The sequence below is a fragment of the Amblyraja radiata genome, chromosome 4 (genome assembly GCF_010909765.2).
Source record: "Amblyraja radiata isolate CabotCenter1 chromosome 4, sAmbRad1.1.pri, whole genome shotgun sequence".
Lineage (NCBI taxonomy): Eukaryota > Metazoa > Chordata > Chondrichthyes > Rajiformes > Rajidae > Amblyraja > Amblyraja radiata.
In genome coordinates this window covers 90561545-90585658 of record NC_045959.1, presented here as the reverse complement: position 1 = coordinate 90585658, position 24114 = coordinate 90561545, and the positions used below count along the sequence as shown (strand labels likewise).

The 24114-nt window shown below is 42.4% G+C and overlaps 2 protein-coding genes across 5 annotated transcripts in view; one reads left to right on the top strand and one right to left on the bottom strand.

The window, feature by feature from the left end:
* LOC116972370 (collagen alpha-1(IX) chain-like) overlaps positions 1-13263 on the top strand; it is a 139837-nt gene extending 126574 nt beyond the window's left edge. Inside the window, exons 32-37 of one of the 2 annotated variants that reach the window (XM_033019950.1) lie at positions 277-309; positions 5386-5532; positions 5907-5961; positions 6965-7147; positions 12037-12114; positions 12949-13263. In XM_033019950.1, coding sequence (XP_032875841.1) covers positions 277-309; positions 5386-5532; positions 5907-5961; positions 6965-7147; positions 12037-12114; positions 12949-13160 — 708 coding nt within the window. In that variant the 3' untranslated portion in view covers positions 13161-13263. Of the gene's footprint in view, positions 1-276; positions 310-5385; positions 5560-5768; positions 5878-5906; positions 5962-6964; positions 7148-12036; positions 12115-12948 lie in introns of those variants that run through there. The other variant, XM_033019951.1, reaches the window with a different exon arrangement.
* A 1996-nt stretch (positions 13264-15259) lies between these two features.
* On the bottom strand, positions 15260-22567 carry LOC116972369 (plant intracellular Ras-group-related LRR protein 7-like). Of its 3 annotated transcripts, XM_033019948.1 has the most exons (3): positions 22173-22282; positions 21895-21974; positions 16061-17930 (listed from the first exon to the last, which is right to left on the bottom strand). In XM_033019948.1, the coding sequence occupies exon 3, from the start codon at positions 17548-17550 to the stop codon at positions 16711-16713; it is 840 nt and encodes a 279-aa protein (XP_032875839.1). In that variant the 5' UTR covers positions 17551-17930; positions 21895-21974; positions 22173-22282; the 3' UTR covers positions 16061-16710. The 3 variants fall into 3 exon arrangements, with proteins under 3 accessions (XP_032875840.1, XP_032875839.1, XP_032875837.1); XM_033019949.1 differs by lacking the exon at positions 21895-21974 and having other exon boundaries at positions 15260-17930; positions 22173-22567; XM_033019946.1 differs by having other exon boundaries at positions 16061-17562; positions 21895-22282.
* Positions 22568-24114: the final 1547 nt, after the last annotated feature.

Genomic DNA, 24114 nt, shown 5'->3' with positions numbered 1-24114 from the left:
ATTTCAAAATTTATCGAATTTGTAAACATTTTGATTAATAACTCGAGAAATAATGCATACATTTTTCAGATAATGCGATTTTTGACTTCACAGGATAAATCTCTACCAGAATATGTAAATTTTTTACCGTTATTGCGTCGTTTTTTCGAGAAGGTGATCGCACACACACACACACATCCACATACAAGATCAGAGTTTTATTGTTATAAGGATATACTGCTCATCTTTAAAGATAATTCATACTTTTGAAAAGCATTATATATTTGTATTTTACAGGGAATTCCTGGTGTTCAAGGCAGGAAAGGAGAGGTTTGTAGAGGCTTAAGGGCTAAAAGGTCTAGACATTTCATTTTACTGCTGAATCTAGTTGTTTTATAATTGATGTGACAAGATTGAATTAAAGAATAAGTATAAAGTAATCTTTAATTATTCCTGCCAAATTGCTTCTTCCTCTTTGAAGAAATGGTAATGATTAGGTGATTCCTATGGTACATTTCAAAAGCTCCTGGAAGATTGTAGAAGGAAGAGGAAATGGGGAGCATTTCACAGACAGTGTTAAATATGTCAATCTCTTGCCTTTAAATTAAAGGGCTGAAAGGTCGAGTCCCATTCCAGAGACATTCACTCAAATTGAGGCTGACAGTCTCGTGTGGTACTGAGAATCTGTTCTCTGGGTCAGATGTTAATCAAGACCCACATCCTCTGGTGCTGGAAGAATTCAGCGAGTCACACAACATATGTGGAGGGGATGGACCCTTTACCCCAAATTCAGCTACTGTTTTGTCGAGTAATTATCTCTATGGCAATCTAGATCGCCCATTAGCAGCCATTTTAATTGCCCTTCCACTTCCACACCTATTTGTTTGTTTTCGGCTTCCTCCACTGCCAGGTTGAAGCCAAACGCAAACTAGAAAAACAGCACTTAGTATTTACCTAATGGGATGAACATGGAATTCTGCATTTTCATGTAACCCACACTCCTTCTGCCCTTTCTTTCCTCCTGTCTATTCTGGTTCCCTCTCTCACCTCTTACTTTCCACCTAATACCATGTCACCCAAAATCACCATGCTTCTTTGCTGCTCATTATGCAACACACTCCACCCGCTGGATTCCCTTTGCCTCCTTCTTGCTCGCCATTTCCCGTCTGCTACCACCCCTCATTCAGTTCCGTTCTTCACCTTCTTTTTCCATAAGATTCCATAATCTGCAACCTTTTGTTCACATGCCCTCCTTGCCTCAGTTGCTATCGTCACCCTTCCCTCTCCCACCTGACTATTATCTGCTAATCAACTCTTCCTCACCTGTATCTACCTGTTGCTGGTTATCTCTCACCCCCTCCTTTCCCCACCTCCATGTTGACTGGTTTCCCTATACCCTTTCAGTCTAGATAAATGGGTGACTGTCCATTTCTCGCCACAATGCTGCCTGGCCTGCTGAGTTCCTTGACTTTCCTTTTTTAGCTATCTATATTACTAAAAGTAAGATCTTGACCACTTCCTGTTTTCCGTTTCATGATTTTTGAAAAAAACGCTGCCACTTACGGCTGTGATTTTTGGCCATCTTACTCAGAGACCCCCTGCGCTGCGCAGGACAAGAGGATTTTTCTTATCGATGAAAAATAAAAGAGTTATTAATGTTTAAAAATGTTGACATTCTCTTTGGTGCCCCTGCTGGTGGGAGGGGGAGGGACTACAAAACCCGGAAGTGTTGTGCCTCACTCAGTCTCTGCAAGATGGAGGAAGTGAGAGGGTCAAGTCTCTCTGAGCTGTGAATAACACTGAACACATGTCTACTCAACTGTGAGTGCCCTTAATGTGGTGTGAAAATGAAAATGTGGTTGCTTTGAAATGCTGCACTGCAAATGGCTGTTGGTGGTGGTAAATGCTTTGAAATGCTGCACTGCAAAACATGGTTGTCGTTGGTGGTGGTAACTGCTTTGAAATGCTGCACTGCAAAAAATGGTTGTTGTTGGTGGTGATAACTGCCTTGAAATGCTGCACTGTAAAAATGGTTGCTGGTGATGGAAACTTGACAACTTCCTGTTTGCACTGTATATTGATTTTAGATAAAACGCTACCACTTATGGCTGTGATTTTTGTCCATCTTACTCAGTACCCCGCTGCTCATCAGGTGCAGAGGATTCTTCCCATCAATGAAAAATAAAAGTGTTATTAGTGTTTAAAACAATGTTGAGAATCTCTCTCCTGTCAATCCCCCCTCCCCCCTCCGATTGGAGGGGGGAGGGATTATAAACCCCGGCAGTGAGGATGTGGCTCAGTCTCTGCAAGATGGGGGAGGGAGAGGTCACGACTCGTCTGAGCTGTGAATCAACTGAACACACTGAATGTTTATTAATCTGTGAGTGTGTGTTTATGTGGTTTTATAGTGGTTTTACAGTGGTTTGACCCTACTTGAATTGCAATGAAACTGCATTTGAATGTGGTGGCCTGGCACCCTGCATGAAATGGTATGAAACTGCACTTCAATTTGGTTGTCTTGCACCCTGCCTCAAGTGGCATGAAACTGCACTTGAATTTGGTGGCCTTGCACCCTGCTTGAAATGGCATGAAACAGCACTTGAATTTGGTGGCCTTGCACCCTGCTTGAAATGGCATGAAACCCCGCTTGAATTTGGTGGCCTTGCACCCTGCTTGAAGTGGCAGGAAACTCCACTTGAGTTTGGTGGCCCTGCACCCTGCTTGAAGTGGTAGGAAACTGCATTTGAATTTGGTTGCCTTGCACCCTGCTTGAAATGGAATTTCAATGAATTGCTGTGAGTCAACTGCTAGCCCATCAGCCGTGAGTGAGCAGCCAGCACATCAGGCTTGAGTGACTGAACTGCCACCCCAAGAATCCATTTTGCCTACAATGTCCATACTAGCCCACTGGAAACCAGTCCCTTCAGCCCACAATACTCATACTAGCGCTCCAGAAAGCCCCCCCCACCCCCACCCCACTTGGTGGATTGGTGGTTCTGTGGCACATTGGGTGTTTACATGCCAATTGGTGGAGAGGTGGGATATTGCGTTGGGGGACCAGCCCTCCCGTGTGAACATGGGACCCAACGGGTCCCACTTAGTCTAGTATTTATTATTTTTAATGCACGTCTGCAAAAGGTAATAGCATACAATGCAGAAGGAGAAAATTCCACTCATTGGAAATTATAAAAGTAAATGGCAAACTGGAATGAACAGAAAAGCATTAATAAAACAGACTAAAGTAATAGACTAAAATAAAGTTAATAACCTGAACTAAAATTGTAAAGCACTTGAAATGCAAGTCAATTTGCATCTACAAGGAGCAAAACCAGATTAGATTATTGAATGTAGATCTCCATCAAAACTAGAATCCAGATGATATGTGATGTTTTAGTGGAATTGAACAAGAATGATTGCAACTTCATGTTTTTAAACTAAATTTAAAGAAATTAAACCACTGCATGATTGTTAGGGGATTTGTGAACATTCCACTTAATCCTGTCCAGAAACATTTGATTTGTTTTTCTTTTGAAGGATCTGGCTCAAATATAAGGAATATTTTTTAATTTTCAACTTAACCAGGAATATCAATGAACTTCCCAGCTACTTGCACTCAATTCCCTGACTGTTGAAAGCCAACATGCCAAAAGCCTTCTTTACCACCCAATCTATCGGCGATATCGCTTTCAGGGAACTATGTACGTACTCCTAGATCCCTCAGATCAACAACACTCCATAGGACCCCACTGTGAAGGTCCTGCTCCTGGTTTGACTTCCCAAAATACAACACCTCACACTTATCTGGATTAAATTACATTAACCATCCTCGGCCCACTAGCCCAGTTGATCAAGATCTTGTAATTAGAGTCATAGAGTGTGGAAACAGGCCCTTTGGCCCAACTTGCCCACACCAACCAACATGTCCCATCTACATTAGTCCCACATGCCTGCATTTGGCCCATATCCCCCTAAACCTGTCCTACCATGTACCTGTCTAATTGGTTCTTAAACATCACAATAGTCCCTGCCTCAACTACCTCATCCAGCAGCTCGTTCCATACAACCACCACCTTTGCATGAAAAGGTTACCCCTCAGATTCCTATAATATCTTTCCCTTCACCATAAACCTATGCTCTCTGAATCTTAATTCCCCCACTCTTGGCAAGAGAGAGTGTGTCCACCCAATATATTCCTCTCATGATTTTATACACCTCTATAAGATGACTTCTCATCCACCTGCGCTCCAGGGAATAGAGTTCCAGCCTGCTCAACCTCTCTCCACAGCTAAGACCCTCGAGTCCTGGCAACATCCTTGTAAATCTTCTCTGTACCCTTTCCAACTTAACGACCTTTTTCCTATACCATGGTGCCCAGAACTGAACATAATACTCTAAATGCAGCTCCCCCCCCCCCTCCCACCCCACCCCCAACATCTTATATAACGGCACCATGACCTCCCAACTTCTATACTCAATACTGATGAAGGCCAATGTGCCAAAAGCCTTTTTGATCACCCTATCTAGCTGCGATGCCACCTTCAATGAACTATGTACGTTCACTCCTGATTCCCTCCGCTCTACAGAACTTCCCAGAGCCCTACCATTCACTGTGTAGGTCCTGCCCATGTTAGACTTTCCAAAATGCCACACCTCACATTTCTCTGTAATAAATTCCATCAACCATTCTGCAACCCACCTGTCCAACCGATCATGATCCTGCTGCAATTTTTCACAACTATCTTCACTAGCTACAATCCCACCCACTTTTATGTCATTTGCAAACGTGCTAACCATGCCATGTACATACTCATCCAAATCATTGACATTGATGACAACACACTAATATGCCCAGCACCGAACCCTGAAGCACACCACTAGTCACAGGCCTCCAGTCTGAGAAGCAACGTTCTACCATCATGCTCAGCTTCCTTCCATGAAGCAAATTTTCTGTCCATTCAGCTATCTCTCCTTGGATCCCATACAACCTGACCTTCCAGAGCAGCCTACCATGTGGAACTTTGTCAAATGCTTTACTGAAATCCATTTTCTACAACATCTACAGCCCTGCCCTCATCAAACCTTTTGTTTACATCTTCACAAAACGTAATCAGTTTTGCGAGACATTCTCCCACAAACAAATCCATGTTGACTATCCCTAATCAGATTAATTCACGATAACTATCTTCACTGTCCATGATACTATCTATTTAAATGTGTTCTGCAAAATTAGATCCATAATTTGAAATGAGAATATTTATCCAAAATCATCAATAATTAAGATATTGTTACAAGGCAATCAAGAACTAATTAACTGAATGAAATTGGTGCATTAAAACTTTCTGTTTTGCACTATTAAAATGGAATATAGAAAACTGCCAGTCAAGCCTTTCTGATTCACATTCATAGGTTGGCACTCTCGGTGGTAAAGGCCAAACTGGTTCACAAGGACCTCGTGGATGGCATGGGCTTCAGGGACCACCAGGTCCAGTTGGTGCTCGAGGAATGGAAGGAATACAAGGAACTCCGGGGTTTCCTGGCTCACCAGGTAAACATGTGAGTATCTAAGAGAAGATTTTCCCTGTGTATTGAGGGGAAATTCAGCATGCAAAGCTGCTAAGCCCACTGCTTATGAAATACTGCAGGTAAATTGCAATGAGCCAACCAACCTATATTGATATGTCAGCTCATTTAAGGAAGTTCAAGAGTGCGTATACGTATAGATTTACTTGTAGAAAATGAATTTCAGTAAAGCATTTGACAAAGTTCCACATGGTAGGCTGCTCTGGAAGGTCAGCCTTTGCCGCCGCGGGCTCCGACCCGTGGGGGCACCAGCCTCGGCTACTCCGCGGTTCGCTGGGAAGTGTTAAGTGTTGCAAATTCAGGGAAACAAGCACTGACCACATTGTGTTAAAACAAACCTTCCACAGGGCAAAGATGCAAGTGAACACCGGATCAGGGAGGTATGCATGAGCATAATTCAAGGTGAGTGGATACTGGAATTTGACATTTTCCATCTTAAAAAGTCTTAAGATCTGACTTTCCAACTGCCTGGTATTCATTGCCTGCTCCTTAAGGTTTTGACATTATCCTGAGAAAATATTTCACTTAACAAACGTATACAAAATGTAATTGTCTTCTACTTCTTTTAGAAATGTTGAATTCTTTAAAATAATTAGCAGTATATGAATTAATTAAGGGTATTTCCAAGCAGTGTGTGATTTCTGCCCCTGTCTTTTTCCATTTGCATCCAAATTTCTCATTGAGATTGGGCAAAATGGCAGCATAAAAAAGGTAGTAACTTTCTGCTGGAGCTATTAACATTTGTTCAGTACTGCCCTCAGAATAATGAACATCAAGAATATCTGTTTTAGAATAGAGAATTCCAGATTCCCATTCCACTTACATTAAAGAATTAAGGTTTCATAATTTTATTTTTCCTGGCCAGAGATTTTACCTGAAGTTATGTCAAAGTCTCAACAAGTTAACCCGTAGATTGGGCAATTAGAATTGATTAAACAAAACATTAATTTTCTATTTAACGTGTCAAGTCTGTTTAGAACGGTCTTGACTCGATAGGTCACCTATACATAGACACAAAATGCTGGAGTAACTCAGCGGGACAGGCAGCATCTCTAGAAAGAAGGAATGGGTGACATTTTGGGTTGAGACCCTTCTTCAGGTTATGTCACCTATACATGTTCTCCAGGGATGCAGCATGACCTGCTGAATTACTCCAGCCCTTTGTGTCTTTAAGTGTTTTGGCCTTCAATAAGATTATAGCTGAGTATCCTTGAGATGATGTAGGGATAATCTAGTAAAGATCTGGTAAAGCAAATTTTGTAGAGACTTATTCAGTTGTAGGTTGTTGGCTTCCCAACATTCCCTGTGTTTACAGTTCTAATTACCATTGATAGTGACTAATCTTCTTGGAACAATAAGAATGTTAAAAGGTAAATATATTTATGAGAATTATTTTCTTTTCAAGAGCAAATGTCTCAACTGTCTGCTAGCTTAAGGCAACCAGTAATGCCTGGACAACCAGGCCGGCCTGGACCATCTGGTCCTCCAGGACCTGCTGGACCTCCAGGAGTTGCAGGCCATCCAGGTGCTGTCGGCCCAAAAGGTATCAAAGGTCACCAAGGTTACCCTGGTCAACCAGGATCAAAAGGCAAGTACATAAATCCTTTAGATAATCTTGGGCCCGGGGGAAATTTTGCATGATTTTCAGTCTCAATGTTTGAATTGGTTGTTGTATTCCCTAAATGTTCAATGCTAACATTTCCCCAGTGTCTTAATAGTGCCAGGCTGTACCTGTTGTCTTTTCCTGCTTCTGATCTTGTCGTTAAGAGAAATGGCCATTTGAGTAGGTCGAGTGGGGGCGCTGCGAGTTGGCTGCCCTGCCAGCAGCATGTTCATTATTTCGCCCTTTATTTGTTTTTTTTAGTATGTCCAAATGTTTGTTTTAGTGTCTCTCGGTATGTCTTGTGTGGGTGGTGGTGGGGGGGAAAAGAGGGAAACCGTTTTTCAGTCACTTCCTCGACGGAAAGGCGACTTTTTCCATGTCGCTTCTCCGCCTCCCTTCCGCGGTCTAACAGCTTGGATTGGAGCGGCCTTTCCCGGAGCTTCAGCGTGGACTATTCCATCGTGGAGCAGGGGCAAACCCTTGCCAGGGGTCACCAGAAAGGAGTGCTCCGATTGCTGGCCTGGTGACTTTGGCATCATGGGGCTGTGGTCTGCAGAGCTTCTAGCCGCGGGCATGGCATGACCTTACCATCCGGAGTCTGGGATCCCTTGCCGGGGATCGCCGGAGAAGAGCTCCGACCGCTGGCCTGCGGCCTATGACATCCTGAAGCCACGGTCTCCGGTAGGAAAGTGGCCGATTCGGGAACTCCAAGCCGTGGAGTGTGTTCGACCGTCCCGACGTTGGAGTTTTGATCATCCCGACGAGAGGGCATGTAGATCCAGCCATCCGTAGCGGCGACTTTAGGGGGTTTATGGCCCTGACTACGGATGAACAAGAGGAGGACTGACTGAACTTTGTTGCCTTCCACCAGTGAAGAATGCTGTGGTGGATGTTTGTGTTAAATTCTATTGTGTATTCTATACTCTCTAGAATTTAGGAGATTAGAAACATAGAAACATAGAAATTAGGTGCAGGAGTAGGCCATTCGGCCCTTCGAGCCTGCACCGCCATTCAATATGATCATGGCTGATCATCCAACTCAGTATCCCGTACCTGCCTTCTCTCCATACCCTCTGATCCCCTTAGCCACAAGGGCCACATCTAACTCCCTCTTAAATATAGCCAATGAACTGGCCTCGACTACCCTCTGTGGCAGAGAGTTCCAGAGATTCACCACTCTCTGTGTGAAAAAAGTTCTTCTCATCTCGGTTTTAAAGGATTTCCCCCTTATCCTTAAGCTGTGACCCCTTGTCCTGGACTTCCCCAACATCGGGAGCAATCTTCCTGCATCTAGCCTGTCCAACCCCTTAAGAATTTTATAAGTTTCTATAAGATCCCCTCTCAATCTCCTAAATTCTAGAGAGTATAAACCAAGTCTATCCGTCTTTCTTCATAAGACAGTCCTGACATCCCAGGAATCAGTCTGGTGAACCTTCTCTGCACTCCCTCTATGGCAATAATGTCCTTCCTCAGATTTGGAGACCAAAACTGTACGCAATACTCCAGGTGTGGTCTCACCAAGACCCTGTACAACTGCAGTAGAACCTCCCTGCTCCTATACTCAATTCCTTTTGCTATGAAAGCTAACATACCATTCGCTTTCTTCACTGCCTGCTGCACCTGCATGCCTACTTTCAATGACTGGTGTACCATGACACCCAGGTCTCGCTGCATCTCCCCTTTTCCTAGTCGGCCACCATTTAGATAATAGTCTGCTTTCCTGTTTTTGCCACCAAAATGGATAACCTCACATTTATCCACATTATACTGCATCTGCCAAACATTTGCCCACTCACCCAGCCTATCCAAGTCACCTTGCAGTCTCCTAGCATCCTCCTCACAGCTAACACTGCCCCCCAGCTTAGTGTCATCCGCAAACTTGGAGATATTGCCTTCAATTCCCTCATCCAGATCATTAATATATATTGTAAATAGCTGGGGTCCCAGCACTGAGCCTTGCGGTACCCCACAAGTCACTGCCTGCCATTGTGAAAAGGACCCGTTTACTCCTACTCTTTGCTTCCTGTTTGCCAGCCAGTTCTCTATCCACATCAATACTGAACCCGAAATGACGTGTGCTTTAAGTTTGTATACTAATCTCTTATGTGGGACCTTGTCGAAAGCCTTCTGGAAGTCCAGTTACACCACATCCACTGGTTCTCTCCTATCCACGCTACTAGTTACATCCTCGAAAAATTCTATAAGATTCGTCAGACATGATTTACCTTTTGTAAATCCATGCTGACTTTGTCCAATGATTTCACCACTTTCCAAATGTGCTGCTATCCCATCTTTAATAACTGACTCTAGCAGTTTCCCCACTACCGATGTTAGACTAACTGGTCTGTAATTCCCCGTTTTCTCTCTCCCTCCCTTCTTAAAAAGTGGGGTTACGTTTGCTACCCGCCAATCCTCAGGAACTACTCCAGAATCTAAAGAGTTTTGAAAGATTATTACTAATGCATCCACTATTTCTGGAGCTACTTCCTTAAGTACTCTGGGATGCAGCCTATCTGGCCCTGGGGATTTATCGGCCTTTAATCCATTCAATTTACCCAACACCACTTCCCGGCTAACCTGGATTTCACTCAATTCCTCCAACTCCTTTGACCCGCGGTCCCCTGCTATTTCCGGCAGATTATTTATGTCTTCCTTAGTGAAGACGGAACCAAAGTAGTTATTCAATTGGTCTGCCATATCCTTGTTCCCCATGATCAACTCACCTGTTTCTGACTGCAAGGGACCTACATTTGTTTTAACTAATCTTTCTTTTCACATATCTATAAAAACTTTTGCAGTCAGTTTTTATGTTCCCTGCCAGTTTTCATTCATAATCTATTTTTCCGTTCCTAATTAAGCCCTTTGTCCTCCTCTGCTGGTCTCTGAATTTCTCCCAGTCCTCCAGTATGCTGCTTTTTCTGGCTAATTTGTACGCATCATCCTTCGCTTTGATACTATCCCTGATTTCCCTTGTTATCCACGGATGTACTACCTTCCCTGGTTTATTCTTTTGTCAAACTGGGATGAACAATTTTTGTAGTTCATCCATGCAGTCTTTAAATGTCTTCCATTGCATATCCACCGTCAACCCTTTTAGAATTAATTGCCAGTCAATCTTGGCCAATTCACGTCTCATACCCTCAAAGTTACCTTTCTTTAAGTTCAGAACCATTGTTTCTGAATTAACAATGTCACTCTCCATCCTAATGAAGAACTCAACCATATTATGGTCACTCTTGCCCAAGGGGGCACGTACAACAAGACTGCTAACTAATCCTTCCTCATTACTCAATACCCAGTCTAAAATAGCCTGCTCTCTCGTTGGTTCCTCTACATGTTGATTTAGATAACTATCCCGCATACATTCCAAGAAATCCTCTTCCTCAGCACCCCTGCCAATTTGATTCACCCAATCTATATGTAGATTGAAGTCACCCATTATAACGGTTTTGCCTTTGTCGCACGCATTTCTAATTTCCTGCTTGATACCATCTCCAACTTCACTACTACCGTTAGGTGGCCTGTACACAACACCCACCAGCGTTTTCTCCCCCTTAGTGTTTCGCAGCTCTACCCATACCGATTCCACATCCTCCAAACTAATGTCCTTCCTTTCCATTGCGTTAATCTCCTCTCTAATCAGCAACGCTACCCCACCTCCTTTTCCTTTCTCTCTATCCCTCCTGAATATTGAATATCCCTGGATGTTCAGCTCCCAGCCTTGGTCACCCTGGAGCCATGTCTCCGTAATCCCAACTATATCATAGTCATTAATAGCTATCTGCACATTCAACTCATCCACCTTATTACGAATGCTCCTTGCATTGAGACACAAAGCCTTCAGGCTTGTTTTTACAACACTCTTACCCCTTATACAATTATGTAAGATTGAGAGGGGATCTTATAGAAACTTATAAAATTCTTAAGGGGTTGGACAGGCTAGATGCAGGAAGATTGCTCCCGATGTTGGGGAAGTCCAGGACATGGGGTCACAGCTTAAGGATAAGGGGGAAATCCTTTAAAACCGAGATGAGAAGAACTGTTTTCACACAGAGAGTGGTGAATCTCTGGAACTCTCTGCCACAGAGGGTAGTCGAGGCCAGTTCATTGGCTATATTTAAGAGGGAGTTAGATGTGGCCCTGTGGCTAAGGGGATCAGAGGGTATGGGGAGAAGGCAGGTACGGGATACTGAGTTGGATGATCAGCCATGATCATATTGAATGGCGGTGCAGGCTCGAAGGGCCGAATGGCCTACTCCTGCACCTAATTTCTATGTTTCTATGTTTCTATGTATTGTGTGTTCTTTTATTCAACTGTATCGCTGCATGGCAAATTAATTTCACTGTACATGTTGGTGCATGTGACGAATAAATTTGACTTTGATACAGGATGGAAGTGCATGTATCCTGCATGCAGCAAAACAGTATGGACAAGTTGGTATAGTTTCATTCAGTCCACCTCTTGAGGAGTCCAGTCCAGAACTGCATCTCAACCTAACTTGTCCCACTACAAACAAAAACTGGGAACATTGCCATTGACTGCATCCATTCATGTTATTATTTCATGGTCCTAAATGAGGGCTTGAGTGGAGAAATCACTACTCTTCCAAAAAACTTCAGCACAAATGATTTGAAGCGATCCAAGGTGACTTTATATTCAATGGAAACCTTCAACAAAAAAATAAACTGCTTGAACATCTCAGTGGTTCAAGCAGCATCTGTGGAGGCAAAGGGATGGTCAATGTTTCGGGTCAAGGCCCTTCATCAGGATCAGAATAAATAGTGTCAATAAAACTGTTTAGAAATATTGCAAATTATTTTCATGTTGATTTCTGCTCTTAAAATTGAGCTTAAACTCTGACTTTGTGTGGCAGGACAACAAGGAGAAAGGGGTGAGAAGGGTGTAGAAGGTATCGGTCTTCGCGGATCACCAGGCCCACAAGGATCACCCGGTAAGTATTAAGCTTACAGCACAGCTGTATAAGCTAGTGCAAGCCAGAATAGATGAATAAACTCTGCATGCAAGACATGATTCTATGACCCCGACTCTTTATAGGAAAATTTCAGTTATTGATAGTTAGGTAGGGAGATCAGAGCTGGTTCAATGGTACTTTGTCACATGTACCTAAGATCAGTGAAATTATTTTTTTACATACAGTTCAGTGACACTCCAACTACATACTAGGCACACTAATAATAAGTAATTTCCACTCACATCCAAATCTGCAAACTGCATATAATCATACTCACTGGTCTGCTTATATAAATAATATAATCAGACCAGAGGGTCAGGCATCTGTGGAAAGAAAAAACAGAATAAACTAGAGATATTGATTTTCACGCTGTCATGCTGATTTCTTGCGGAATCTACATATTTACTTTCAATGATATTTGTACAAAGATCATTTAAAAATTATTCCACCTTTCCATTTTTCAATTTCTTCCAAAGACCAAATTCATTGGGGTTGGCCAGCAGGCAGAAATTTATGAACGTGAAAGTACCATTCACGTTACAATCAGTTACCTGCTGGTCTTCAGTTCCAATTACATCAAGTGTTCAGTTCGGTCCCCTAACATTCGAAAATAAACTTCTTCACCTTGATTGAGTCTCAGAGTTTTAACGTTACTTAACGTTTAAGTTAATTTTGGCAGTGCTTAGGGTTTTACAAATTTGAAAAGAGAACTTGTTTCTTTGGGATTCGGCTCAGTTCTCTTTGCTTTAAAAAAACTATTATCATCATCTATTACCATCAAAAGGGTCTTGCTACATTTATTGTCTTTTGTAGGTATTGTCGGTATGCCTGGCATTGGAAAGGATGGCCGTGATGGTGCCCGTGGTGAAATTGGCCTTCCAGGTGAACAAGGACATCCAGGCCCACATGGGCTAAGAGGATTTCCTGGTATCTGTGATGCTTCTTCATGCATGGGTCCACCTCATCTCTACATGGGTATGGGAATTGGCAAGAAATCTATGAGCATGAAAGGGCCGTCCAAATAACAGAAAACAGTCATTATGTGTAAGAAAGAACTGCAAATGCTGGTTTAAATGGAAGGTAGGCACAAAATGCTGGAATAACTCAGCGGGTGAGGCAGCATCTCTGGAGAAGGAATAAGCGACCTTTCGGGGTCTCGACCTGAAACGTTGCTCATTCCTTCTCTCCAGAAATGTTTCCCCACAGCTGAGTTACTCCAGCATTTTGTGTCTACAGTGATTATGATATTATTTTCAAGAGTTACATCAAGAATTCACGTAATGATCATACATTATTTTTTTTAAATCTCTCTTAATTCCTGGTATTTTAAACTGTTCTAAACCAATCACTTCATTTTCTCAAACATTTTTAAGTTCTGCCTGTAAAAACATTGTATAGTTGAAATCTTGATTATCGAAGAATGTTTAAAGTCTTCAAACAACTTAAAAGCCTTTGAATTATGTACAAACAATAAAACATATTTACTGATAAGCAGAATTGCATTTCAGGCATCAAAAGTGATTGTTCTTAAACGTCATACTTCCATATTTTCCTGTTCTACTTTCTGTTAAAGCACGTCAAAGATACCAAGTGCACACTTATTTGAAATGGACAGCCTGATATTTCAAATAATTGGTATGGGGTGATTTTCAGAAGTTTGTGGGTCGGTGAGTTGGTGGGAGGGAGGTTGGAACCTTCCGACGTCTATATTTTTCTTAAGTGAAGCAAAGGGCAAACAGCTGAACTGCTTCAAAAGAAAGGTTATCATTTTAAGCATGTTTATGTAGTTCCAAATTATTTCAACGGACCACTTACCCTGAGAGGTGACAATTTAGGAGTTAATCAAGCTAATCTTAGGATCACATGACACACTGGAGTTAAAATTCGGAGACATTTCACTTTCAGAAATTTTACTTCCCCCTTTAGTCTACCCAGAAAATATTCAGATAATTGTGGAGTGTAACTGGATGCAATGTAAAACCGTGCACACTGTTGTTTCTATGCAATTTCATTGGCAAAATAATGAAAGTGCAATGGATACTCTCCCGTTTTCTGTCAAATGTCAATCAATCATTAAGCACATTATTTCTGCATAATTCTTGTACCAATTCTGAAGATATTGTGGTATTTTTCCAAATTCTCAATGAATCATTGATGAGAACTGCATTAAAGATGCGAATGCAGTAATATTACAAAAGTAGTCTACGACCCTGATCATTATTGTATACCCCATCTCTGGGTTTGAACCAAATAATTGAACTAGTGAGTTGTTGCTGCTGGAAAATTCTAAAATAAGTAACACAATTAATAATTTAAATAGGAGATTTATTTTTCCTTATGCAGAGTTTCTTGTATATCTCAACTATTTCAATTATCAATAAAGCAAAGGTTCAGGATGTAAATGTTCTAATTTCCAATGCTGCCTTTTCCAAATATACTTATCCAGCTTCCTGGATAGAATGTGACATAAGAAGATACATTTGGACAGATTGCTTCAATTAGTTTGTGTCTAAGTGGTAATCCTCCATTTGTAAATGTGGACATTAAGGAATATCAAGCCAAGGCTCAACATTATCATCATCTACATCAGCACCTTTAAGAGTTGTAACTGCAAAACAAACAGGAATCTGATTTGATTGTTCTTTTCTCTTTACTCTGAATGTGGCTGTGAATTGCAGCAATTGGTAAAAATACTCAAAAAGAATGGTGATTCAATTTTGTGAGATGCTCATAATGCATGCTTCAGATCAGGGTGCGGACTCCGACAGATTTGAACCCTTCCAAAGTTCATATTGCCTGTTTAATTATTCCAGGGTCAAGGAAAGAGCGTTCACGTCGCGGCCCTGTTTCCACCAATCTTTCCTCCACCACGCACAAGAAGCGCAAGACAGACACCATTGTATTCAGATGCTGAGAAGTGTGTTCAGCTCTGGCTGAACAATTTCTAATCTTGTGTGGGGACTCGATAAGAAGATTAATTATTCTGAAATATTGACAGTGACAGCTCATTGAGCAAATACAATTTGTTTTTAAGAAATCTATTATTTTGGTGTGGTGTTGAATAAGACCAAAATGTTTTTGCATAGTACAAAAAATGACACTAAAAAGAATCCACAACCAACAATGCAATAATATAATATTTTATTGGCTATAGAAGTTTTCACGACTAAAAAAATTCTTAGTCAAAGGTGAGGCAGACAACATCCTAGTGTCCATGCAAAACAAAATCTGGTACCTCTCTCTGGTCATTGTATTTCTATTTATTTTTCCAATTATTTATTATTTCATTCATGTTCAATTCATATATTTGTCCCAATTTATAATTTCTGAAGAATTCGGTATTCCTTGGCTAATTCTTCTTCCCTATTTTGCCTTTTGACATGAAATTCATAGGCAACAAAAGTCCCACCGAGTTAGTCAACAAAGTGGAATAGCAGATAATGACATCTAAGTGGTTATGGACAGAATCGAGGTCACGCATGACCTTGTTCTATTTAAGAAGAAGTGGCATTTGATGCAAATACACCAAATTATGTAGCCTATTGTGGCAATCCTAACTTCATGAAAAGACCACTCTATTTGACCAACACCTCGTTCTTTCTCTACAACTGTTTGTTTTTCAACAACATTTACAAGTTCATTTTGAAAGTTACTATTGAATTTGTTTTCATCAAATGCAGCATGCAGAATATAATCTCATTTCACTTTAGTTTCTCCGATTACATCAATTTCATATCTTATTATATTATAAACCCTCCTACTGCAATAAACATTCTCCTTATTTGCTCTACAAAAATAGAAAATTCTGAGGATTTATTAAAATTTGTCCTTAATTTTAATTACAATACAAATACAATTAACTTTTAATTGTACGATTCTTCCTCTATCTATCCCTTCTAACGAGTACAATTTCGTCTTCTGCATGTACTTATTTTTAGAGAGTCTTAATGGAATGACGATCACCTCAAGTAACCAATCCAGCATGTATCTTAGTGTTGCTGAGCTCCGATCGAGGTCTGAATCTCCCAGCCTCTGCACCAGCCTCCACAAATGGCAATCCAAGCAGCATCAATTTTTTTGCCCTGCCTGAACTGTTGAATGATAAGGTGCCTTGGCTGAGTGACACTCTTGGAAGGAATAGAATCTCTAGCCATGACATTTCCAAGGAATCGTTTGGCAGCCCATAGCTATGCCAAATTTTATTCTACCCTCTTCAGATCGCTGACTGCATCAAATGTGCCAGAAAAAAATTTAACTTCTCCTACTAAACGATCAGCATCACAGAAATTGTACTATTTCAGAGTTAATTAATACCACTGCAACACTAAAAGTGGCACAGCACAATCTTTAGTTTTGAATTATCGTATGGCCACTTTTCCAAATTTCTTATACATCACTTCTGTTCACAAAAAAAAGTTTATATCCCAAGTTGACAACAACCATATGATGTTATCAGTTCGGTGGAGGTAGGTAACCCATTTTGTCATTCAGAGAATTGTATAAAATTAACATATAAAAAAAAAAATGTTCATAGTGGTTAGGTATCAATGCATTGTGTTAATTATAAATTTACAATTACAAATTATTGACCTGGTCATTTTGTTTCATTTGCCACATAGCAAAATAACGTCTGATCTCCTCAGGACCACCCCTGCATATCTTAGCAGGGGGAGATTCCAGCGGATTGCCCTCAAAGTTTGAAGAAGAGTAGCTGCGGCCCCAGTCGAGGTTAACTAAATGTCCAAATTTGACGGGCAGGTTCCTTAGATTATTATTTCCCAGCCAGAGGGTGCGCAGGAGTGTAAGATTACAGATGGAGTCAGGCAAACTCTGCAATGCATTAAAGTATAGAAGAAGGGTCTCTAAATACTTTAGATTGCAGATGCTGTGGGGGATGAACTTAATCTTGTTGTCACAGGCATCCAGAAATGTCAAGCGGCAGAGCTGGCACACCTGTACAGGGAGTTCCAGAAAATTATTGTTGGCCAAGTGCAGGCTCTGCAATTTCTGCAGCTTCTCCATCTCGGCGGGCAGGCAGCTCAGTTGGTTGTTACTGAGGGTCAGAATTTCCAGATTTTCCAGGGATCCAATGTCAGGTGGAATCTCTCGCAGGTCATTGGTGTCTAAATTCAGCACGGTGAGGGCGCGCAGCTGACCAATTTCACGAGGGACACTGCCCATCTTGTAATTCAAACAGCTTTCCCATTTTGGGCTCATCTCCAGCACCTGAAGCTCGCTCAGGTCAAATATCTCCCGGGGAACTGATTGCAGCTCTCTGCCCTTCAGCCTTAATTTCTTTTTGCCGTTGTTGCAGGAATCACCCTCGATCCGAGACTTCCAATGATTTTCCACAATGCCATTGGCAGAACAAAGTGGCAAGCTGGTCTTAGGTGATTTCAATTGGCTTGCAGACATTTTGGCGACTCCCTTACATTTACAGAAATTTAAATTTATTTAACTATAAAAATAAATAAACAGCCACTTATAGACAAACACAATATTCTACAGCAGAATCTTGAATCATCCATTCCTTTTCCAACTAAAGTGTATCAACACTCTGAAAATTACACATTGTTCTGAGCTTGCTAACCAAACTCTGTGCAACACATGCCCACATGGAAGTCACAGACTTCCTAACAGATTATTGCTAGTTATACTGCCTGCCCTCCTGATGTTGGATTTGTCAGTGACAACGCACCATCTTGATGTTTTCAGCAGTTCACATTCTGGGCCAATGGAAGGTTAAATCTGGCACAGTTCAGAAACTCTACTCATTTCACTGGAGAGGATTAGGTCTGAGAAAGAAAGGAAGATTTCAGATTTATTTCCAATATTTTTACACAAACAAAAGAGATGGGAAGCAGGTGGGGAACATTCAGCCGTGTAAACGGACTCCACCTGACCTCCCACCTCAATTGGATTTTTCTTGATTTCAGGAATGAGCAGGAATCGCTCTTTTTAGAATGAACTTAATAACTGTTTCTACAGTCCTCCAAGTAGAGAATTTCAAAAACTATCCACCTCTGAATGAAACAAGTCCTAAATGATCTGCAGGTGCAAAATACTGGCATAACTCAGTGCGTCAGGCAGCATCGCTGGAGAAGTTGAAAAGGTGATGTTTTGGGTCAGAACCCTTTTTCAGACTGAAAGTAGATGGGGGTGATGTTGGGGGGGGGGGGGGGGGGGGGGGGGGGGGAGTAACTGGAGGCAATAAAAGGTGGGAACAAATTAGGGCCCCCAACTGATTACCTCAAGAAGGGTGGAGCCCATAATGGCTCATTGTTGGCTGGGGAAAGTGTGATAACAAGATAAATATGGGAATGCCAATAGTGAAACTGGTAGGACGAATTAGGGGAGGATGGGCAGAGGGCAGCGGAGGAAATGCAGGGGTTACTTGAAATTAGAGAAAAAAACATTCATACCGCTAGTTGTAAGATGTCAGGGCGAAAAAATCTGTCCCTTGTTTCTGGCACACATATCTAAAATGGTTCTAGAATTTTAAGCCAGACGAAACATCTGCATCCACCCTGTCACGTCTGCAAAAGGTTGTCTCTCAACAACTTTTCTTTCAACTTCTTCCACTTTCTAAAAGTCAAAGGTGTAGCCATGGACACTTGCATGGCCCTTAGCTATGCCTGACATATTGTTGGCTAACTTTATTTCCAACCTACTCCGGCAACCCACTTCATTCTTTCTCCACTCTTATCAACATTGTTGCTGCGTTCTGCACTGGTATCGCTTCATACACTTGTGCAGAACTTGTCACTTTTATTACCTTTGTCACCAACTTCGACTCTGCCATAAAATTTAATTTAACTAACTTTGACACTTCACTTATTTTTCTGGATCTCACTGCCTCCATCTCAGGAGACAAGCTAACCATCAATATCTACTATACAGCCACAGACTCCCTCAGTTACCTCCATTACACCTCCTGAGCCTCACCAGCTGAGTTATTTCAGCATTTTGTGTGTACACCTCCTTACAACCTGTCTCATATAAGGATGTCATCTCCTTTGCTCAGCTTCTCAAACTCCACTGTAATTATAATGTTTTCATGCAAGCATGTGGAACACATATTCGGCAAAAGAAGTAGAAATTGTGAAAATAAACAGCTGGGAGAGCTTAGCAAGTCGAGTAGTATCTATGGAAGCAAAGGGATAGTTCCAGTTTCAGGGCAGAAGGTAAAGGGAAGATAGCCAGTATATATAAGTGAGAGGGCAGCATAAATGGCAAAGGTGATATTCTGGTTATACCATTGTGTGGAGAAAGGACCAAGGGGACTCTACCTCTCTTCTGTCTGCAGAGATGGGAGGGGGGGGGGGGGGGGGGGGGGCGAGGGGGGGGGGAAGATGATGGACATTTCCAGAAAAGGAAAGTATTTCAGAAGTCTTTGAGGCGAAAGCATCATCCTAACAACAGTTATAGTCTCTTTCATTTATCCTCAGACTGTCAAGCTGCATCATTGGCACAATGCAGTCCTTCTAGTATTGCTAAATTGGGGGTGATGGCAAAACAATCCAGGCAAACTACAACTTTTAAGATATCGTAAGTCTTTTTAGTACTACCATGTCCGTGGATCAGGAGTAGATCATGAGACTCAGATCAGGACATTTATAGAGTCATATTCATACAGCAGGAAATCGGGCCGTCCATGCTGGCCAATATGTCCATCTAAGCTGGTCCTATTTGCCCGCGTTTGACCCATATCACTCTAAACCTACCGATCCACAGACTCTGACCCAGAAGGGTATTGCAACACGCAATGCAGCTGGGATCAAGTGCATCCCTGGAGGAGTTTGGGGAACTAAGAAGCAAACTAAAAAAGATCAGGAGGGCAAAAAGGGTCCAGGAGATAGCTCTGGCAGGTAGCATAAAAGACAATCCTAAAAGATTTTATAAATACATTAGGGGGAAAAGGGGAACCAGAGAGAGAATGGGACCTCTCAGAAATAAAAGCAGTCGCCTCTGTGTGGAGACACGGGAGATGGGCAAGGTCCTCAATGAGTGTTTCTCCTTTGTATTTACCGAGGAGAAAGACAGTAGGACGGAGGATATTCGAGCAGTCACTGGAAGTGTCATGAGAGCAGTCAGGGTTACCGTCGAGGAAGTACAGAAGGTACTGTCGTGCTTGAAAGTACACAAATCTCCGGGGTCTGATCAGATATATCTGAAAACATTACGGGAAACTAGAGAGGAAATTGCGGGAGTCCTTGTTGAAATTTACAAGTCGTCCTTAAATACAGGAGAGGTGCCAGAGGATTGGAGGGTGACAAATGTTGTGCCTCTTTTCAAGAAGCTCTGCAGGGAAAATGCTGGAAATTATTGGCCGTTGAGCTTTACATCTGTAGTTGGTAAGTTACTGGAGAGAATTCTGAGGGATAGGATATACAGGCATTTGGATGGGCAAGGGCTGATTTGGGACAGTCAGCATGGCTTTGTACGTGGAAGGTCGTGTCTCACAAATCTGATTGATTTTTTTGAAGACGTGAGCAAAAAGGTTGATGAAGGCAGAGCTGTAGATGTTGAATACAGGGACTTTAGTAAGGCATTCAACAAGGTTCCGCATGGTAGGCTGCTCTGGAATGTTAGATCTCATAGGATCCAAGGATGGATAGCTGAATGGATAGCAAATTAGCTCCATGGAAGGAAGCAGAGGGGGATGGCGGTAGGTTGCTTTTCAGACTGGAGGCCTGTGACTAGTTGTGTGCCTCAGGGTTCGGTGCTGGGCCCGTTACTGTTTGTCATCCACATCAATGATTTGGATGACAACATACCGGCAAGATTAGCAAGTTTCCTGATGATACAAAAGTTAGTGGTTTTGCAGATAGTGAAGATGGTTGTGAACGATTGCAGCAGGATCTGGATCGATAGGCCAGGTGGGCGGAGGAATGGTTGATGGAATTTAATACAGAGAAGTGTGAGGTGTTGCATTTTGAGACCTCGAAAAAGGGCAGGACCTACACAGTAAATGGTAGGCCTCTGTCTGGGTAGTGTTGTAGAGCAGAGGGATCTGGGAGTACATGTGCATGGTTACATGAAGGTCGAGTCGCAGGTGGTCAAAAAGGCTTTTGGCACTTTGGCCTTCATCAGTCAGAGTATTGAGTATAAAAGTTGGGAGGTCATGTTGCAGTTGTATAAGACGTTGGTGAGCGCATTTAGAATATTGTATTCTGTTCTGTGCACCATGTTATAGGAAAGATATTGTCAAGCTTGAAAGGGTTCAGAAAAGATTTACGAGGATGTTGCTAGGACTAGAGGGTGTGAGTTATAGGGAGAGGTTGAGTAGGCTGGGTCTCTATTCCATGGAGCATAGGAGGATGAGGGGAGATCTTATAGAGGTACACAAAATCATGAGAGGAATAGATTGGGTAGATGATTAGGTGTACATTTACCTGAGTGGGGGAATCGAGGACCAGAGAACACAGGTTCAAGGGGGGTGGGTATATGGAACAAGCTGCCAGAGGAGGTAGTTTAGGCTGGGACTATCTCAACGTTTAAGAAACAGTTGGACATGTGCATGGATAGGACAGGTTTGGAGGGTTATGGAGGCAAATGGGACTAGGGTAGCTGGGACATTGTTGACCAGTGTGGGCGAGTTGGGCCAAAGGGGCTGTTTTCATACTGTATTAATCTACGACTCTACTCTACCATTAGCGCAGCGGTAGAGTTGCAACCAAAGATCATAGATCATATGATCTTTGGTTGCAACCTTTGGGTGATGGTGAACTGCAACATTTAAGATATGGTAGTACTAACCATGTCCGTGGGTCAGAAGTAGACTCGGTCAGGACATTCAGAGTCATATTCATTCAGCAGGATACAGCAGCAACAGCAATCTACTTGGTAGATTATAAATTGTAGGTTAATTGGCTTGGTATAGATGTAGATTGTCCCTAGTAGGATATGTGCGGGGATTGCTGGTCGTGCGGATTTTGCGCTGTATTTCTCAGCTTTATGCCATTATACCATCAAAGTTGTGTTATAAGCAAAACGTTAAAAGCAGACATGCATAAGTAATTCAATATAAACCTCACCGACGTTTAAACTCTCGCTTTGCTCGGTCGTTGCCACTATTCAGTCGCGGCGGCTGCGGCGACCGTTGAGGTGAGGTCGTGATCCGCGGCGCCCGGTGGGGTCGGATCGGGTGGCGCTGATGTCAGGTCGGGTGGGGTGGGGTGGGCTTGGCAGGGTCGGGTCGGGTGGCGCAGAGGTCGGGTGGGGTGGGGTGGGCTTGGCTCGGGTCGGGTGGGGTGGGCTTGGTTCGGGTCGGGTCGGGTCGGGTCGGGTGGGGTGATGTGGGGTGGGCTTGGCTCGGTCGGGTCGGGTGGCGCTGATGTCAGGTCGGGTGGGGTGGGGTGGGCTTGGCTCGGGTCGGGTGGGGTGGGGTGGGCTTGGCTCGGGTCGGTTGGCGCGGCCCAGCTCGGCACTCGCGGATTACACGCGGCGACAATCAGGGGCGGGTGACGCCCATCCCGTCGCCAGGCAACGGCTCGAGCCGCGTTTGGCCGTTGCCATGGAGCCGGCCTTTGCTGGGCCCTGAGACCTGACGGCCCGTTTCGTCCATTATTGTCCGGGATTTTATTCACGATTTTCGACTATTTGTTTATTCATTAAATTACCATTGCGAGGGATACTTGCTTTTGAACTGCAGTGAAGAGTCAAACGCACGTCGATGCTGCCAAGCCGACACAGCAAAACAAAACCTCCTGGGTGTCAAATTTCAGCTGCAATCTCTCCAGTCTCACGATTGCAAAGAAAATGAAGAATCACATGAACGCCACAGGGGGTTCATTAACCAAAGAATAATTATTTGTCCCCTATTTGTATTTGAACTGAATGTCTTGTTCGGCCATTTCAGGGGGCAGTGAGTAGCAATGTTACAAAATGTTGAGATTTTAAAAAGTCTTTAATTTATCCCATCAGATAAAGCATAAAAATAAGTTTAATTTGACACCTAATTCACTTTCATATCTTCAGTATTAAAAAAGTTATGGCCATTTTCATACTCGGAAATTGGCATCTTGTTCCCTATTGATTTTCTATGGACATAACAAAAAAGCTGTGATCGTGGACATTTAAAAGCCCATAACTTTCTTAAAATTTAAGAGAACTGAAAGAAATGTTCAGTTATTATAGATTGAAGCATTCTGAAACAAATATGAAACAATCTTACTTAGATGACTTGAAATTAAAGCATATAGTTAGCATATAAACTAGAGTTAGTTACCTAATTGTAGCTAATTACAAAATTCAATTACTAGATCTAAACATCTATCAATTTCTTAAGATTAACATTTTTAAATAGCCTAAGTGTCCAAATAACATTCACACAAGAATTCAGAATATAACATAATTTTTAAATCTCATTGTCATGGGTTTATAGGCCAAATGGAAGAATGTTTAATACCTGTAAATTAATGGCCATTTAAATCAACTTGCCTGTGGGTTTTTCTGGAACGGGACCATTTGGAACTCTGAGGTTGCGGTGATTTTAGTCCCCATATCGGCAGCAAATACACTGCCGATTCTTTGGGGGGAAAAATCACCGTTTTGCAACTTAAAATGTGAATTGAATGCATCTTAAGAAACACTTTTATACATAAAAATAAACTACTTTCTTTTACCTGTCCCCTACATAAAATCCGGCCCCGTTGTCGGCATTGACGGCTTCAGAAGCTGATTTTAAAATGACTCCAGCGATTAACTTGTCGGGTGAATTTTTTTTTAAAACACACAGAACGGCCGTAGGAACGATTCTTTACCAACATCTTACACTCCAACAAATATAATCCAGGACCAGGTCGGGAAAAAAATGCTTTTTATCCCCCCCCATTGAAACCTTTGAACCTTGTCCAAGGCCAGAGCAGGTCAGGAAGGCAGATTCTCCTCCTTACAGAACACGAATAAACCTGATATGGGAAACCCAGCATGTCGTGAGGTGTAACTTTAAGGGCCTGTCCCACTTACGTGGCCTTG